Source organism: Bufo bufo, chromosome 9 (genome assembly GCF_905171765.1).
Source record: "Bufo bufo chromosome 9, aBufBuf1.1, whole genome shotgun sequence".
NCBI lineage: Eukaryota > Metazoa > Chordata > Amphibia > Anura > Bufonidae > Bufo > Bufo bufo.
Window position 1 is genome coordinate 153,028,888 of NC_053397.1, and position 18,460 is coordinate 153,047,347.

General features: G+C 42.4%; 1 protein-coding gene across 1 annotated transcript in view; it reads left to right on the top strand.

Annotated features, from left to right (window-relative positions):
* Nucleotides 1-18,460, top strand: part of WBP2NL (WBP2 N-terminal like) — a 32,175-nt gene that overhangs the window by 6,657 nt on the left and 7,058 nt on the right. The window contains exons 3-5 of the mRNA XM_040407273.1: nt 1,485-1,620; nt 11,333-11,425; nt 11,611-11,817. Coding sequence (XP_040263207.1) covers nt 1,485-1,620; nt 11,333-11,425; nt 11,611-11,817 — 436 coding nt within the window. The remainder of the gene's footprint in view (nt 1-1,484; nt 1,621-11,332; nt 11,426-11,610; nt 11,818-18,460) is intronic.

Consider the following 18,460-nt stretch of genomic DNA (forward strand, 5'->3'; position numbering starts at 1 on the left):
AGTTGTGTATAATGTGATGGAAAAATGAATCAGGCCAGCAACGGAGGCAATATAAATAATAATGATACGTTAGTAAGTGACTTGTATTAACTTTCTCTTTATAATGTCATTTGCTAAAATGAGACCACCCCTTTAACACATGTACAGTACAGACCAAAAGTTTGGACACACCTTCTCATTCAAAGAGTTTTCTTTATTTTCATGACTATGAAGGCATCAAAACTATGAATTAACACATGTGGAATTATATACATAACAAACAAGTGTGAAACAACTGAAAATATGTCATATTCTAGGTTCTTCAAAGTAGCCACCTTTTGCTTTGATTACTGCTTTGCACACTCTTGGCATTCTCTTGATGAGCTTCAAGAGGTAGTCCCCTGAAATGGTCTTCCAACAGTCTTGAAGGAGTTCCCAGAGATGCTTAGCACTTGTTGGCCCTTTTGCCTATACTCTGCGGTCCAGCTCACCCCAAACCATCTCGATTGGGTTCAGGTCCGGTGACTGTGGAGGCCAGGTCATCTGGCGCAGCACCCCATCACTCTCCTTCATCGTCAAATAGCCCTTACTTTCAAAGTTTTCCCAATTTTTCGGCTGACTGACTGACCTTCATATCTTAAAGTAATGATGGCCACTCGTTTTTCTTTACTTAGCTGCTTTTTTCTTGCCATAATACAAATTCTAACAGTCTATTCAGTAGGACTATCAGCTGTGTATCCACCTGACTACTCCTCAACGCCACTGATGGTCCCAACCCCATTTAGAAGGCAAGAAATCCCACTTATTAAACCTGACAGGGCACACCTGTGAAGTGAAAACCATTTCAGGGGACTACCTCTTGAAGCTCATCAAGAGAATGCCAAGAGTGTGCAAAGCAGTAATCAAAGCAAAAGGTGGCTACTTTTGAAGAACCTAGAATATGACATATTTTCAGTTGTTTCACACTTGTTTGTTATGTATATAATTCCATATGTGTTAATTCATAGTTTTGATGCCTTCATAGTCATGAAAATAAAGAAAACTCTTTGAATGAGAAGGTGTGTCCAAACTTTTGGTCTGTACTGTACATCCTCCCCATGCTTTTTTTTCATTTGGACCCTCCTGACCATTTCCACCATGTAAGCATGTGTTGTTTCCATCCTGTATGTAGCACTTCCCATTGTTGTATCCAACCAAACCCATGACGCACTTCTCTTTTCTCTGCCTCAGTGCCAGTACCACCCTAACAATGCCCATCTAGCTTATAGCTCCTCCCACCCAAATAGTTACATAGACACTCCCCTATCATTGCCCCTGTTCCATGGACATAACATCACAGAAAAAGCGACATGGTCATGTGACCACAGCCCAAAAGAGATGCTATGAGCAATAAAGGTAAAATAAATACAAAATTACACCTACTTTCATAAATTATTATTTTGAAGGATAGAAAACCCCTGTAATGTCAGTTTTTTTGATCATGTCATTGCTTTTTTCTATTTTAGATGATCTTTCTAAGTAAGGGGAAGGATGCTATGATGTCCTTTATGATGCCTTTCTATCTGGTAAAAGGGTGCTCCATAGAACAACCTGTGTTCTCAGCAAACTACATAAAAGGCACTGTAACCTCTGAACCTAATGGTAGGTTATAGATGTTATGAGAATTATCTGTTCAATTCTGGTCCATGTTGCAAGTCTAGTCAAGAAGGCCCTTAGGCCACATTCACGCGACAATGAAAAATGCCCATGTGATGGACATTTTTGTAACGGCTGTCTGGCAGCCTTTTTCTGAGCCCATTAAAGTCAGTTGGACATGTTACTATCAGCCATCGATAAATAGGACAATTCCTATTTTGGCTGTTTTCACTGGTAGACAGACCCAATAAAAAATCAGTGGGCCCGTTTACCTGTCTAATGGCCATTAAAAACAGGTACACTGTGATAAAAAGTGTCTTTCAGGGTTAAGTAATGTCTTAATCACTTCCATATCATCATTACATTCGCACACAAAGTTTTATTCGATTCCAGCAACTAGTTCTCAGTGCGTTATTTTTCAATGTAATTCAAAACCTAGACCAGGCCCCGCATATATAGGGCTCTGTCAGCATGATCAACACTATTAAACGAGACATACTACCTGGTAGGGCTCATCATACTGATTAAAACAATCAATACCTTTCTTTTGTCTGCCATAAATCTGCAGATATCTGTGTTCTTATCCATATGCAATTGAGCAAGTTGGAGCACCAGGGAGTGGGGCTGAATCCTTTGAGCACTGCTCTGTAACACCCCCTGTGCTCTGCACACTCCCCCCTCCACTTGATTGACAGGGCAAGACATCAGCATGCTGAGGGCAGATCTGTGTCCTAGCATGTACATATCATGTAATCTATGTACTACAGCTTCATTACACTGAGATCTGATCATAAAGCTAATCTACATGTTACTGCTTTATTCTAAGCATAGAAAAACCAGCATTCTCTTTGTGGTAATCCTTTAGCTTAATGGTAAGTGCTTAGTTTTGCATGTAGCTAAGTTTGAATCTTGGGAGAGACTTTCTGATTCTTTTTCTTTAGATATTTTTTCTTTTCTTCCACATCTAACACATAATAAAAATCTACGGTATATACTTATCATATTGAGAATAATGTTTTTTATGCCTAAAAGGCAAAAAAATATTGCTGGTTTCTTTATAATCATATATTGTGCCTGTGAATAAACCAGTAATAGGTTTTAGGTTTGCAAACAAAGTGTAGCCTCTTACAGGTTAGGCTACTTTCACATTAGCGTTTTTCTTTTCCGGCATAGAGTTCCGTCACAGGGGCTCTATACCGGAAAAGAACTGATCAGGCATATCCCCTTGCATTCTGAATGGAGAGTAATCCGTTCAGGATGTCTTCAGTTCAGTCATTTTGACTGATCAGGCAATGCTACGGTTTTATCTCCGGCGAAAAAAACTGAAGACTTGCCTGAATGCCGGATCCGGCATTTTTTTCCATAGGAATGTATTAGTGCCGGATCCAGCATTCAAAATACCGGAATGCCGGATCCGTCCTACCGGCCTGCGCATGCACAGACCTTTAAAAATGAGAAGAAAAAAAAATACCGGATCCGTTTTGCCTGATGACACCGGAAAAACGGATCCGGTATTGCAATGCATTTTTCTGACTGATCAGGATCCTTAGGAGAGAGAAAAAAGTAACAAGAAGAAATTTATATAAATCTCTCATAGGGCTTGAACTTAGGATCTGTACATACGAGGGTGTGCACTTAGCACTACGCTATAGCCTTTTCACATAAGTAGGCTGTTTTTTCTGTTCTTAGAAGCTGATACATATATTAGTGGTGTCTATAATCATATATTGTGTTTATGAATAAAGTAGTAGTAGTATGTATATTAGTTTTCTGAGCAGATCTCTATATGGTGACGCTACAGTAAGCAGTGTAAATGATATGCACATGCTAGGAGACTGCTCTATGACACTGCTCTGCCCTCGGCATGCTGATGTAAGCCCTGTCAATCGAGGAGGAGAAGTGTGCAGAGCACGGAGGTGTCACCCCATGTGCTCTGGAGGAGGTAGGTATAAGAAGCCAGCGGTGATCAACCCTCCTCTGCCATGTAAGTGCTCAGTTCATGCTTAGTGTCGGGCAGCAGGTCACAGATTCTAAGCTCAAAAGTTATGGTGTCTGTCTTATCCCTCCCACTGGGATCACGATGTAAACTGTGTGTTCCATGGGGTATGCACAGTTTACTGCTGATACAGCTCAAGCATAGGGAATGGGGTCGGCTGTCTCTTACAAGCACTGTTCTCTCCTCACTGTTTACTTGCTTGCCATTGCAGTGTCGAGCAGGTGTAATTACAACTCCACCGTCCATATTCACTTCCATGGGACGGCTCTGTCCTGTTCACTTGAATCGTACAAAAATTTGCAACACCAAATCCGCAGCTATTCAGTCATGTGTGAACCAGGTCTAAGACTACATTGATACAACAGTGGAAAAAAAAAAAATGTTTTCCATGGTATTTTTAATCAGTGTGTGCATCCATTTTCTTGCAGTGTTTCTGTTTTTAATGGCCGTTTTTCATCCTTTTTTCACGGAAGTTAAAAACAACCATTAAAAACATGAATTTTATAAATTTAAATTAAATGTTATTTCCGCCCTTCAGTGCTGCTCCTGGTCCCTGCATAGCCACTGCTGATTTTCCCCGTGCGAGGATGAAAACATCCGGTATCGGGGGGAGCAGCCAATGGCAGGCGGGGACGAGCCTCCCTAACATCGTGGGTGATGCTAGAGAAGCTGGTCTGCTGTCTCTTCCTCATTTACGGCTTCCTCGCTTTTTTTATTTTTTTATTACAACAAAGCCTGGTACAAACCAGCTATTTTTTTTTGAGAGAGAGAACGCACTAGGACTGTATAGAGTCAATACAGACATTCCAGATGATGCATTTGTCTGATCATGTACTTTCAGGTATGTTAGTGTCAATTACTAACAAAGGCTTGACCTTTGTTCCTATGACCCGATTCAGTTGTTGTTACTGGATTAGAGGCTTTAACCTATTTGCCAGAAAATTGCAATGATGTAACCTATATGCACCTACTAAGAGTAGGAAATATTGAGAGTTGGGTTTTGAGCCTGAAGAGATGGACCTCGATGTCTTTTTAGTCTCGGGAAGGGAAACTGAGAGACAACCACATATGGGACTCATCACAGAGTCCAGATGAAGGTTCGCCGAAACGCGCGTCAGGGTTGGCGCCATCCTGAAGGAGGCACAGCATGGGTAATATACTCTGCCGTTATAATTGATTGTACTGACATGATTGCACTTGCACTTTATCTTCTTTGTCATAATGTGGAGCAGTGTCGTTTGTTGCCAGTGTGCTCTCCTCTGGTGATGTCGCCTTGTCCCTCTACTTGTTTTGTTTGTCTTATGATGTATTGTCTTTTCAATCATGTTTAATAAATTGGTATGGTATTTTCATGAGGTCTGGCAGCTTCTTTATAGGTTTGTAGTTGATTTGTGCCATAGGCATGTGTCTAGTTAGACATAACCATTGATTAATTTCTTCCTCAAGTCAGTCGTTAAAGAACTTTAAGAAATGTAGGAAGGTTATAGGCATCAACAGGGAAAAATGGATGCTGTGGTATATTAATATTTAGATAAAAACAGTAATTTGGTGGTCAAAGCCTCTGACTAGAGATGAGCGAATCGACTTCAGATGAAACATCCAAAGTCGATTCGCATAAAACTTCGTTCTAATACTGTACAGAGCAGGAGCTCCGTACAGTATTAGAATGTATTGGCTCCAATGAGCCGAAGTTATTGCTTCGCAAAGTCTCGCGAGACTTCGCACTATAACTTCATAAATTAATTTGTACTGTAATAAAACATTTCCCGAACTCTGGTTCGGTTCCAAATGGAACACACACAGATTGCAACTTTCTATGGATTTCCTAAGGTCATAAAGGTCTTGAACCAATGAAAAGTAGACTGATAGTATCAGGGGTGGACAATGTAACCCAGAATATTGGGATCTATGTATACATAGAATTTTGAGAGAATTTGTGTTCTCCCTCCCTTCATATACACTCAACACTAGTGACCTTTTGAGTAAATTGGATAACGTTTTTCTGGAAAAATATGTGGTTAGCAATTATAGATGTGGAAGCATTATATTCCGCTATTCTGCATCAGGTGGGCCTTTGGGAGGTTGACCACTTTCTTGCAAGTAGATCCGGTTTAATGAGGGGACACAATTTAGTTTAGGCTTATCTTTACGCATATTATTTTTTTTCTCTTTGACATCAAGTTCTTTCCACTTGCTCAGGGGTACTCGGTTGGGGAGCCTGTGTTCCCCCCCACGTATGCTAATCCTAACCCTGGGCTGGTGGTAGGACAAAGTGCTGTTCTGATACATAGATGACATTTTCATTATTTGGTCTGGGACCAGAGAAACCTATTGTTGACCTGTCACCTTGGACATGTTGGAGCATGTTATAGAGCAGTAGTAGCTTAAAAGATTGTATAGTTTTATAGGAAAAGATTCAGTAAAACTTGTAATTTATTAAAGGGGTTATGCTCTGGGGAGGGGGGGCCTGCTAACATGACTAGCAATACAGGCTAGCAGCACTGAGAAACAGTTTCCCTCCTCCTGAGCCTGTGCGTCCACGCTCCCAAGGCTGCTAATGAATCATTAGCAGCCTTGGTCAGCTCAGCGGACCGATAGCAACCTTTGCACAGCATTGTGGCAGATCCTTAGGACATACAGTCATGGCGGCAAATGTTGGCACCCCTGAAACCTTTCAAGAAAATGAAGTATTTCTCACAGAAAAGTATTGCAGTAACACATGTTTTGCTATACACATGTTTATTCCCTTTGTGTGTATTGGAAGAAAACCAAAAAAGGGAGGAATAAAAGCAAATTGGACATAATGTCACACCAAGCTCCAAAAATGGTCTGGACAAAATGATTGGCACCCTTAACTTAATATTTGGTTGCACACCCTTTGGAAAAAATAACTGAAATCAGTTGCTTCCTATAACCATCAATAAGCTTCTGACACCTCTCACCCGGAATTTTGGACCACTCTTCCTTAGCAAACTGCTCCAGGTCTCTTATTGGAAGGGCGCCTTTTCCCAGCAGCAATTTTAAGATCTCTCCACAGGGATTCAATGGGATTTAGATCTGGACTCATTGCTGGCCACTTCAGAACTCTCCAGCGCTTTGTTGCCATCCATTTCTGGGTGCTTTTTGACATATGTTTGGGGTCATTGTCCTGCTGGAAGACCCAAGATCTCGGGTGCAAACCCAGCTTTCTTCCACTGGGCTCCACAGTGCGACCCAAAATCCGTTGGTAATCCTCAGATTTCATAATGCTTTGCACACATTCAAGGCACCCAGTGCCAGAGGCAGCAAAACAACCCCAAAACATAAATGAACCTCCACCATATTTCACTGTAGGTACGTTGTTCTTTTCTTTGTAGGCCTCATTCTGTTTTCGGTAAACAGTAGAATGATGTGCTTCACCAAAAAGCTCTACCTTGGTCTCATCTGTCCACAAGACGTTTTCCCAGAAGGATTTTGGCTAATTACTAAAGTTAATTTTTGCAAAATGTAGTCTTGCTTTCTTATGTCTGTGTCAGCAGTGGGGTCCTCCTGGGTCTCCTGCCTTAGCGTTTCATTTCATTTAAAGGGACACTGACAGGCCCAAAAAGCATATTTAGGTATATATATGACAGTACAGGTCTTATAAAGTGTATTAGAATCATCTAAGTATCCCCCCTGTCCACCTTTATAAATACAGTAAAATGAAGTTTTATAACCTGCTTGAATCGTCTTCAATCTGCCCAAGGGGCGGCGTTTCACCTCCACTTGCGCCCAGCCAGCCTCCCCCAACTGCCGTTTGAAGCGCCGCCCAGCTCATCAATATTCACTTTGCTGGGCGGCTACTCTGAAGCGCTGCTCTGAACTGTGCCCGGCGCATGCGCATAAAGCAGAGGCTGCTTCGGCCTCTGAGATGCAGACTGTGCGCAGGCGCGATGCGATCCCGGCCAGTGAGGGTGCCGGGCGCATGCGCTGAAGATGAGCCGGAGGGTGATGCCCATAGGATTGTATTGGGCATGCACCGGATCTTGCGTCGGGGACACTAGTAGCCGCCCAGCGAAGTGAATATTGATGAGCTGGGCGGCGCTTCAAACGGCAGTTGGGGCGAGGCTGGCTGGGCGCAAGTTGAGATGAAACGCCGCCCCTTGGGCAGATTGAAGACGGTTCAAGCAGGTTATAAAACTTCATTTTACTGTATTTATAAGGTGGACAGGGGGGATACTTAGATGATTCTAATACACTTTATAAGACCTGTACTGTTATATATATATATATATATATATATATATACACCTAAATATGCTTTTTGGGCCTGTCAGTGTCCCTTTAATGTCGACGGATACTCCGCGCTGACACTGATGCTCCCTGAGCCTGCAGGACAGCTTGAATATCTTTGGAACTTGTTTGGGGCTGCTTATCCGGACTATCCTGTGTTGACACATTTCATCAATTTTTCTCTTCCGTCCACGCCCAGGGAGATTAGCTACAGTGCCATGGGTTGCAAACTTCTTGATAATGTTGCGCACTGTGGACAAAGGCAAGTCTAGATCTCTGGAGATGGACTTGTAACCTTAAGATTGTTGATATTTTTCCACAATTTTGGTTCTCAAGTCCTCAGACAGTTCTTTCTCCTCTTTCTGTTGTCCATGCTTAGTGTGGCGCACACAGACACACAATGCAAAGACTAAGTGAACTTCTCTCCTTTTTCTGTTTTCATGTGTGATTATTTTATATTGCCCACACCTGTTACTTGCCTCAGGTGAGTTTAAAGGAGCCTCACAAGCTTGAAACACTCTTATTTATCCACAATTTTGAAAGGGTGCCAATAATTTTGTCCAGCCCATTTTTGGAGTTTGGTGTGACATTATGTCCAATTAGCTTTTTTTCCTCCCCTTTTTGGTTTTGTTCCAATACAACCAAAGGGAGTAAACTTGTATAGCAAAACATGTGTTTCTGCAATACTTTTCTGTGAGAAATACTTCATTTTCTTGAATGATTTCAAGGGTGCCAACATTTACGGCCATGACTGTATCAGGTGGTGCTTCAGATACATGCAATGCAAGGTGACCGGGGCGGGAGCTAATGCACATGTGCAGGAGACTATGCGCACTTGCTCCGGCTATCCTGGCCACCAGAAGGGCTGTTTTTGTTTCCTTTCAGAGCGCAAGCACGGCTACTGCTGATGTATTGCAATGGTGGCCATAACCCCTAGAGATGAGCAGTGCATAAAAACAAGGATAATTCTGAGAAGTAAGAACAGGAGGCAATATTGTAACAGAATGTTGGTAAGTTACTTGTATTAGGTTATTACACAACATAAATGTCACTTCATGAGATGAGACAACCCCTTTAATTTAAATTTCTGCTTTTTCTGGGCTTTGACGTTAAGGAGGTGGCCCTATCGGTGATTGACGGCTATCTCTGTATCAGTCGTAGAGGGAAGGCTGCCAGTCACTGATAGGACCGACTCCTGGGCTTTAAAGCTGTTAGGGAAATATCCCTTCACCTATAATTGTTGGAATCCAAATGAAAAAGGATTCGAGTGCTCAGGAAACTGACGCGGACATTGGATGTGGTTGTATCAGATTTCTCTTTATTCAAAGGACAGGCTCACAATAATATAGGCTTGAAACAGAAAAAAAAACATGACATTTGCGGTTATAAGATATAAATCATAAGACCATACGTATGTTTCCATTCCTCTCTCCTCTTCCCCACACTTCCTGAGACTCGGACTGATGGCTCTGCTAGAGAGCAAACTGGGGGGGTGGATGCACACATGAGCTGACCTTTTCATGCCTTGTTTTAGATTAACCCTGTAAGCTCCATTTAGGACCTGACCTAAATCTCCCATATACACAAGATGGAGGATATGTTTATACAAAATGGATTCTCATCCCTCACAAAGCCCAGAATGAGCTAGAATTTTAATTAATAAATTACAAGTTGAACAGAATCTTTTCCTATTAAACTATATATCAATCTGCTCATCAATCTTCTGCTCTATAACCGTAGCTTCCGTTGCATTTTTGTGGTGATATGTTCCCTTTAATTATAATAGTGTGGGTCTTAGGTTTACCTATAAAACTAACCAGAAATTCTTGGCGTTCCTAGATTTGCGTATTTACTGGGATCCCGATAATAGTTTACAAACTACCTTATTTTGTAAGCAAACAGCAAGTACTTTCTTCCTTCAGTGAGTTTTCAGCATACCAATACACTTGTTCACTTCTGTCTACCAAACATAATGGAGGATGTGTATTTGTGCCTTCATATTATTCAGGACATTTGATACTAAGTCGAAATATACATTCTGTCAGAAGAGCAGCCAACCAGAATGTACCGTATCGGGTATAGCTGGATACTGCCGGATGTATCCTGGAACATGGCCATATGGCCTTGGACCACATTATAGTCAATGACACAGGACCGCGTGACTAACTCCTATATGGTTTCCTTTGAGTTGAACCATCCACTCATAGGTACAAATAGAGCATCAGATTTTCCAAATATGCTCCTCCCACAACAGCTCAAGCGCAGGTGGGAGTCAGGCACATCAAACCAGTATATTCATCTGAAATTCCTCCAAATATGTCGCTTCAATTGCTGTCCTCTAGAGCATAAAACACTCCAATAGTGAAGAACCGCTCTTTACTTCTTTAAAAAATCCTTTTAATATACTCACAAGGGTAAGTTAGTATAAAACCGGTAAAAGAATTCACAGCAATGTGCTCCAGCTCCTGAATTGTTTTTAGTAGTTCATGCTCCGATGCTCTCCTTTGGCATTTTTTGGAGATCCGGTGACGTACTGTGCACTCCATGGGGCTGCCAGGAAGCTCGGTGACGTCACCGGCACTGATGGGCGGGATTTAGCGCTAACCAGTAAAACGGCCAGGGCAGCAGTAAAGACCGCCCATTAGGGTTGGTGACCTCACCGAACACACTGCCGGGCGGAAGCTTCCTCCCGGGAGTTTGTTATGATAACTGCGATTTAGCGCAGGGCAAGGGAGCGCATCGGAGCATGAGATGCTCCGATGCTAGCCTCGGGGGGGCTGCCTGGGTGAAAATAAGGGTATAGCTCTGAACCCGGACAACCCCTTTAAGGCAACTAACCACATTAAAGAAGTTGTCCAGTTAAAACAATTTATGCCTTATCCACAGGATAGGGGGTATGTCTGATCAGTGGGGGCCCCACCACTGGGGCCCTGCCAATCACAGGGGCTTGTGCTCCTCCGGCAGTCATGCAGGGGTGCTGCCATTCCATTCAGCTCTATGGGGCTGCTGCAGGTATCCAACGTGCTTGCATGGACCTCTATCCTCATGATTGGCGGGGGCCCTTGCAGTCAGACAGTTATTCCCTATTCATTGGAGAGCGGATAAGTTGTCTTAATGGGACAAGCCCTTCGGATTGCAGATTCCAGTGATTGTAATCCCTCTGCATAATGGTGCTGGGACGGCCAGTTGTTTGCTATCATTTGGATAAGGGTTAATATGTAGTATTTCTGGGTCTCCATCTACAGTAGGTCACTGCAGTTGCATAATGTTATCGTCAGCATGACACAGCATCTCCCCTTCCCATTGAACTAATACCATTACACATCGTATATTGTGCCTATAAATCAGGACAGGGATAGATGACATCCAAGTGATAAACGTCTGGCACCCAAACATAGTAAGCATCTCACATGTTTGAGAAGTGGATTATGCCAGATTCAATTTGCCCTCATTTTTTTTTTGTCATTCCAGGTGGTTGGGAAGGACAGGCCTCATTTAAGCTTACCTTTAACAGTGGCGGAGCCATTGAATTTGGGCAACAAATGTTTAAGCTGGCAACCAATGGTAAGTTTCTTCTTTGAATTTTTGTATGAAATGCTGAAAAGCCATTGATTATTTTTTACCATCTCTTACTACTATTTGACTTATTTCTGGTACTGATACCTGTGCAGTTTGTCTCCTTATTAGTTAATATTAGTGAATGATTTGGTCCTTTTTTTATGTATATCTTTGAAATCTTTTTGTCTTAGCTTCTAGACCACCACAACAGCCTAATCCGGGTTATGGATACACACCTGCTCCTGTACCAGGAGTTTATGTTCCTGGAGGATACCCACCTGCCCCAGGAGGATATGCTCCAGCCCCTCCTGCAGGACCCTACCCCTATGTTCCCCCAACTATGAATGGATATGCTCCAGCACCTCAGCCCATGGGTTATCCGTACGCTGCACCAACAGGTATTGATAAGAATACAGACACATTAACAAAATTAAAGTGAAGCATGGCATATGTTCATTTAGGAGCTCTGACAAAATTATTTTAGATTCTAATTGTTGGTTTCCTGGGATATACTGAAAAATAAAGGTAAAACACATCAATGTATTTGATAAATATTCCAGTTACTATGAAGTTGACACGATACCAGAATTTTGATTCCATTTCGATACCAAGAAAAAGTAAGATACTCAGTACCATTTGATACAACGCAAAAAATACCCACACATTAACCTCATGTTTCTGGGCAATATGAGGTTAAATTGTGAGTATTTTTGTAATTTATCCTTCTGTATGTTGTAGGATAAAAGACCTGTGGTGGCGTCGTCGCCATGTGACCAGTAACAAGTGAATGACATCATCACAGGTCCTTTAACCTGTGAGCATCCAGCACCGCGAGGACTGTGGTGAGTTTCTCTTTCCCCTGCCCTCCTATTCTCTGCCCTCTCTGATACTCCCCCATTGGGCCACTTTGCTTTTTCATGGGTGGCATTGGTTGGCCGTGCCACAGTAAGGAGTGACATTTTCCCTTATTCACCGCTGTGCGTCCGCTTATGAGAACATGATGTGCGCTGTACTTTGCACTCGCCATGTTCTCTAATAGTTACTGATACTAAGCTGTGCAATGGTGCAGCTTAGTATAAAAAAAAATGCTAATCCCGGTGTCGAACTGAACCGGCTTTCAGAGTATCAAAAAAGTATTGAGACTTCGATACCTGGTTCTACCCTACCCTGAAATCTATTCTCAAATAGACATGAGGGTTTACAAGTACTATGTTGTTTTAGGTGACACAGCTCTTCCAAATAATGTTTAGTATTAGCCTCCACTAGGATATATTAGACTGCATATGATACACAATCAAAAATGAGTCTTCATCCTCCTTTATTACGTTATGTTATGACTGTCTGCATCGGACCGTCAATCCATCAGATTGGCTCCTGACATTCCCAGTTTTAAAGGTAATGTGTCATCAGAAAATAACCTATTGTTTAAAGAGGACCTTTCACTAGAATAGAAAATCTATACTAAGTATACAGACATGGAGAGCGGCGCCCAGGGATCCCCCTGCACTTATTATCCCTGGGCGCCGCTCCGTTCTCCCGGTATAGGCTCCGGTATCTTCATATGTTCGGCTCCACCCAGGGGAACCTGCCGGCGTCTTTCTCCCAGGCTGTAGCGCTGGCCAATCGCAGCGCTCAGCTCATAGCCTGAGAGAAAAAAAACCTCTCAGGCTATAAGCTGAGCGCTGCGATTGGCCAGCGCTACAGCATGGGAGAAGGAGACACCGGCAGGCTCAACTGGGTGGAGCCTAACATATGAAGATACCGGAGGCTATAACCGGAGAACGGAGCGGCGCCCGGGTATAACAGTAAGTGCAGGGGGATCGCTGGGCGCCGCTCTCCATGTCTGTATACTTAGTATAGATTTTCTATTCTAGTGAAAGGTCCTCTTTAAATCCCCTTTTTATGTTTAACATATTTGTAAAGAATTTTTTATGTCGTTATGTTTAATTTTCCATGTCACTATCTACATTTAAACAAAAACTAAAAAATCCTGCACTAAGCCTAATAATAGGTGCCGCTTCTTGGTCTGTACAGATCACTTTACTGCAGTTACCCGCTCATCTATACACAGAGGTGATATCATTACAAGCAGGATTAGAATGACAGATCAGACAGGATCCACCAGTCACAATAGATGATTGTCAGAGATGATCTATTATTTCCTTGTACAATGACCTCTGCACAGGTCACACAGAATGCCTAGAAAGCTCACCCATAGAAGTCAATAGGGTCCCCTCTTGACCATTGTGTCTATAGCCCATGGGGCTGCCGTAAAGCAATTTTCTTTATGCTCTCTAAATGCTGTTAAGAACAGCTCAGACAAGATGGCCGCCCTCATAATCATGTTCAGAAAAAATAAAAAAAAACTGCAATCAGAAAATAAAAAGGAGATGTCTTACTATCTGGTTTTAATTAGCAGAAAAACATTTAGGTGACACATTTCCTTTTAGCTGTGAAAAGTCACTTTTTCAAGGAGGCTTATGTCACGTAACCATAATCCGTGGCTCGTAACAACCTGATCTAGTAACCAATATATCTTCTCTATCCCACTTTGTATCAGCAGATTTATTTACAGGAGGCTAGTCCCCTGAGTGAAGTGAACACCTTAAGGCCCCATACACATTATTGTATTATCTGCTGAACCCCCGAGAACAGCGGGTTCGGGTGACAGCCTAATGCTCTTCCCCAGCAGATGTGTCAGAAGGGTCTGTCCCCATTGAATACACCTACACGTTCAGCCGATCCGAACATGTTTGTGTATGGCCGAGCGATCTTATAGAATGTGTTTGGCTGCCTTTATAGCTGTTGTGCCTCTCCATTGTAAGCTGTTATGGTGAGGACCTGTCCTTCTGCCTTATGTTTGTTCATTCGCTTTAATCACTTGTTATTTTTCATAAGTAATAAAGATTCCAGTTTTCTCTATCACTAATAAACTGAGTAAAAATAGGCAGATGTCCCCTCCATACCGGGTTATTTATTCAGTTTTACCTCTGATATGCAGCAATCTGAAATAGACAAAGGAAGCAGGACAATATAAAAGTGCCTGTATGGATGATATTTTTATGTTGGCACCTGGGTAACCCATTTACGGTAATTCGTCCCTATAAATCTGCAGTTGGAAAGAACTTGTAATGTCACACAACCTGCAGAGACGTTTATCTTGTGTGAATTAGTTAACAGATGTATATGTGATGTTTCAATAATCCCTTAGTAGGGCTAAAATAATAACATGTTCAAAAATGTAAAGGAGAAAAACACAAAAAACTTTTTGCAGTTAAAATGCTTTAGGCTACTTGCACAAAATAGTTTTTGCTGGATCCATCATGGATCAGCAAAAACTCTTCCGTCACGATGATACAACCGTCTGCATCCGTTCTGAACAGATCCGGTTGTATTATCTTTAAAATGGCCAAGATGGATCCGTCATGAACACCATTGAAAGTGGGGCCGGATCAGTTTTCTATTGTGTCAGAGAAAACGGATCCGTCCCCATTGATTTACATTGTGTGTCATGACGAATCCCTCTTGCTCCGCACCACATCGCGGACAGAAAATCGCTGCGTGCAGTGTTATTCTGTCCGCGATGGGAGCGCAACCAAACGGAACGGAATGCATTTTGGAGCATTCCGTTTCGTTCAGTTTTGTCCCCATTGACAATGAATGGGGACAAAACTGAAGCATTTTCCCCCACTATTGTGTTCTTATGATGGATCTCAATAGCGGAAAGGGAAAGCGCACATGTGAAAGTAGCCTTATGTTGAAAAAAATACTAATTGGTATCACATTACTTACTGTGACTTGTGATAAAAATGCCAATGATGGTCACACGCCTTCCCAAAAATGGAACCAAAGGAAAAAATGAAAACTTATATTGCAAAAAAACAAACCCACAAAGCTCCATCTATGGGGAAAAAAAGTTATGGCTTTGTTTGGAGAAGCAAAAGCAAATTAGTTTTTTATTTTTTACTAAAGCATAAAGAATGTGTACATTTCCCTTTGCTGTTACTGACCCATAGAATGACGCTGTTATTTATGCTGCACAGTGAATGGCACAAATGTACAATAGAGAATAATCAGTACATTGTATCTTATCCCACAGAGCTATATCAGTGGAAAAATTAAAAAGTTATGACTCTTGGAATGCGACAACAGGAAAAGAAAAAAAGCATGGCCTTTAAATTGTCCAAGTTAATATAAAGCTATTCAAAGGCAGTGAAAGTGTTAAATTAGCAAAAGAAGTTATGCTAACCGGTTCTTACCCCTTCAACTACAGCACGCCACAGCTTTGGCCGGGCTTTGTCTACATGGTTGCAGCAGTGATGTGCCCGGATACCACAATTGCTGGCCTCAGTGGTCTTGTGACATATACCTCTGTGGCCAGTGATTGGGTTCAGCTGTCGTGTGGTACATCATGGCTGCTGCTTCAGAGAGGATCAGGACAGTGATGCTGGAGCAGAGGGGTTTTGAACCACTGAGTAGAACTTTTGCTGCCTTTGACAAGTAGTTTCTCTGAACTCGGGATAAGCCATTTCTATCAGATCAGGGGGGGTCTTCCCCCAACGATCAGCTGTTCTGCAGTAGCTCCCCCATTGTGTTGTGGAAGTGAATGGGAGCAGTGCTGCAGGTGGCAGCCCTGTCCACTCCACAATGGACGGGTCTGTGGAGTTCTGAGCTACTGCAGAACAGCTGATGTGCAGGGGTCAGACTCCTGTCAATTAGACAGTGGGGATCTACCTTCAGAATAAGTAAAATCCCAGAAAGCCCCTTATAAGAGAATGTCATCAGAAAATTACCATTTTTTAAGTCATTTTTTTAAAACATATTTTAAATAATTTTTGGTGGTTATTTTATATTGAAAAAACATAACCATTTTTTGCACTGGCCACTAAGCCTGATAAAAGGCACCACTTCTCGGTCTGTACAGATTACTTTACTGCAGTTATCTGCTTATCATTAAAGTTAGGATTGGAATGGCAGATATCACTTATCTAAATAGGAAACACAGGATCCAGCATTCACAATAGGTGATATCAAGCGTATCTACTCGACCCTGACCTCTGCATAGGTCACAGTATGCTTAGAAAAGTCCTCCTGTCCATAGAGGCTGCTGTAAGGCAGTTCTAAATGCTGTTTGCAGCAACTGGGGCAGGATGGCTACCCCCATAATCATGTTCGGGAAATAGAATGAAAAAAATCTACAATAAAAACTGATTAGAAAAAGGATGTATGTCAGTCTCTGGTTTTAAAGGGGTTGTCCGAGTTCTATAAATATATGCCCATCTGCCTTATAACCTAGCTAATAATACTTTTGTAATTACAATTTTTCTTCTATAGTACCGGGATTCTGCAGGGCCGATGCGGGTCATGTGACCCGCGACCTCATCCACCAGGCTCCTGTGATGACGCCTCGTGTACAGGCTTATCCCTGCCTGAGGGAGGGGCCCTGCTCTGTACACGAAACGCCAGAGCCTTGTATCTGGCTGCGCCGGCTCCTGTGCGGGATCGCGCATGTGCGATCCTTACCAGTGTCGTCAGCCTTGTGAAACGAACATCGCCCTTATCCACTGAAGTGCCCGCCCCCTCCCTCTGCGATTGGCAGCCGGCCGGCTCCTGCCACCAGTGCAGGCAGCCGTGTAAAAACACCAGAGCCCTGACCCACTTCGGACCCCAAAGTCACCTGTAGTACACTGAGTTGTTCCAATGTAGGAGAATGATAAGCAGTAGAGCTGTGTTTTGTTAGATGTAGGACAGATGAAATGTAGCAGGGATGTAGCAGTGCTAAATTTGTCAAATGTAGTAGCTTTCGGATCTTTACATGTGGTGCAGAGATGTAGCAGAGTGGACTTTGTCAAATGAGTTTGTCAGCTGAGCTTGTCAAATGTAATGTAGGAGAGATGAGATGTAGTGGACCTGAGTTAGTCAAATGTAGTGGAATTCAGTTCTTTACACCTAGTGCTGAGTTCTACACATGTAGCAGTGCTTGGTTTGTCAGGTGTAGCGGAGATGTAACAAGGCAGAGGCCCTCAAATGGGACAATGCTGGAGTTTTATTTCAGAGTAGCGGAGCAAAATTTGTCACCTGTAGTAAAATGAGTTCTTCCAATGTAGGAGATTGATATGCAGTAGAGCTGGGTCAAATGTAGCAGAATTCAGTTTTTCTGGTGTAGCAGAGCTCAGTGTATATACATGAGATATATTCATTTACCGATCTATATCACTATATATAATACATACCATCTATATATATGTATATAGAGATATATATTTACCGCTCTATATATCTATATACATTTATATAGATTATGTGTGTGTGTGTATGTGTATGTGTGTATGTATATATATATATATATATATATATATAATATTATATACCAAAAAATAGATGAGCAGCACACACACTTCTCTTTCAATAGGTGCAATTCCTTGGAGCAGACCACGGACTCGATCCAATTGGCTTGACAAAGGCTCTATAGATAGATATATATGATATAGATTGGTAAATAAATATCTCTATTAGGGATCGACCGATTATCGGTTTTACCGATATTATCAGCCGATATTCAGGATTTTGAAAGTTATCGGCATCTATTTTGCCGATATACCGATAACGAATCGGGAACACAGATCGCGCTGCTGTCAGCACTCTGTGTTCCCTCAGCAGCACAGGGGAGAAGGAAGCAGTGTCTCCCTCCCCCCCTGTGCTGCTGCTGCCACCAATGGGAGGAGAGGGGACAAGAGGAGGGGCGGGGCTGTGGCCACTGTGCCACCAATGAAGATACCTCTCTCATTAATTCATATACAGGAGGCGGGAGCTGGGAGCAGAATCACATAGCCGGCTCCCGACCTCCTATGCCAACATCTTGTATTGAAAAGCTGGACTCACTGACATCACGCTGGACTCAAATCAGCGCATGTGGCATCTTTGTGTGTATATTATGAGGTAACCATCTGTCACACCAGTAAGTGAATACATCTAAGGCACTTTTTAGTAGTTAATGATTGTAAAAAATTAGTTAGATTATAATCAAATATCCACATGACA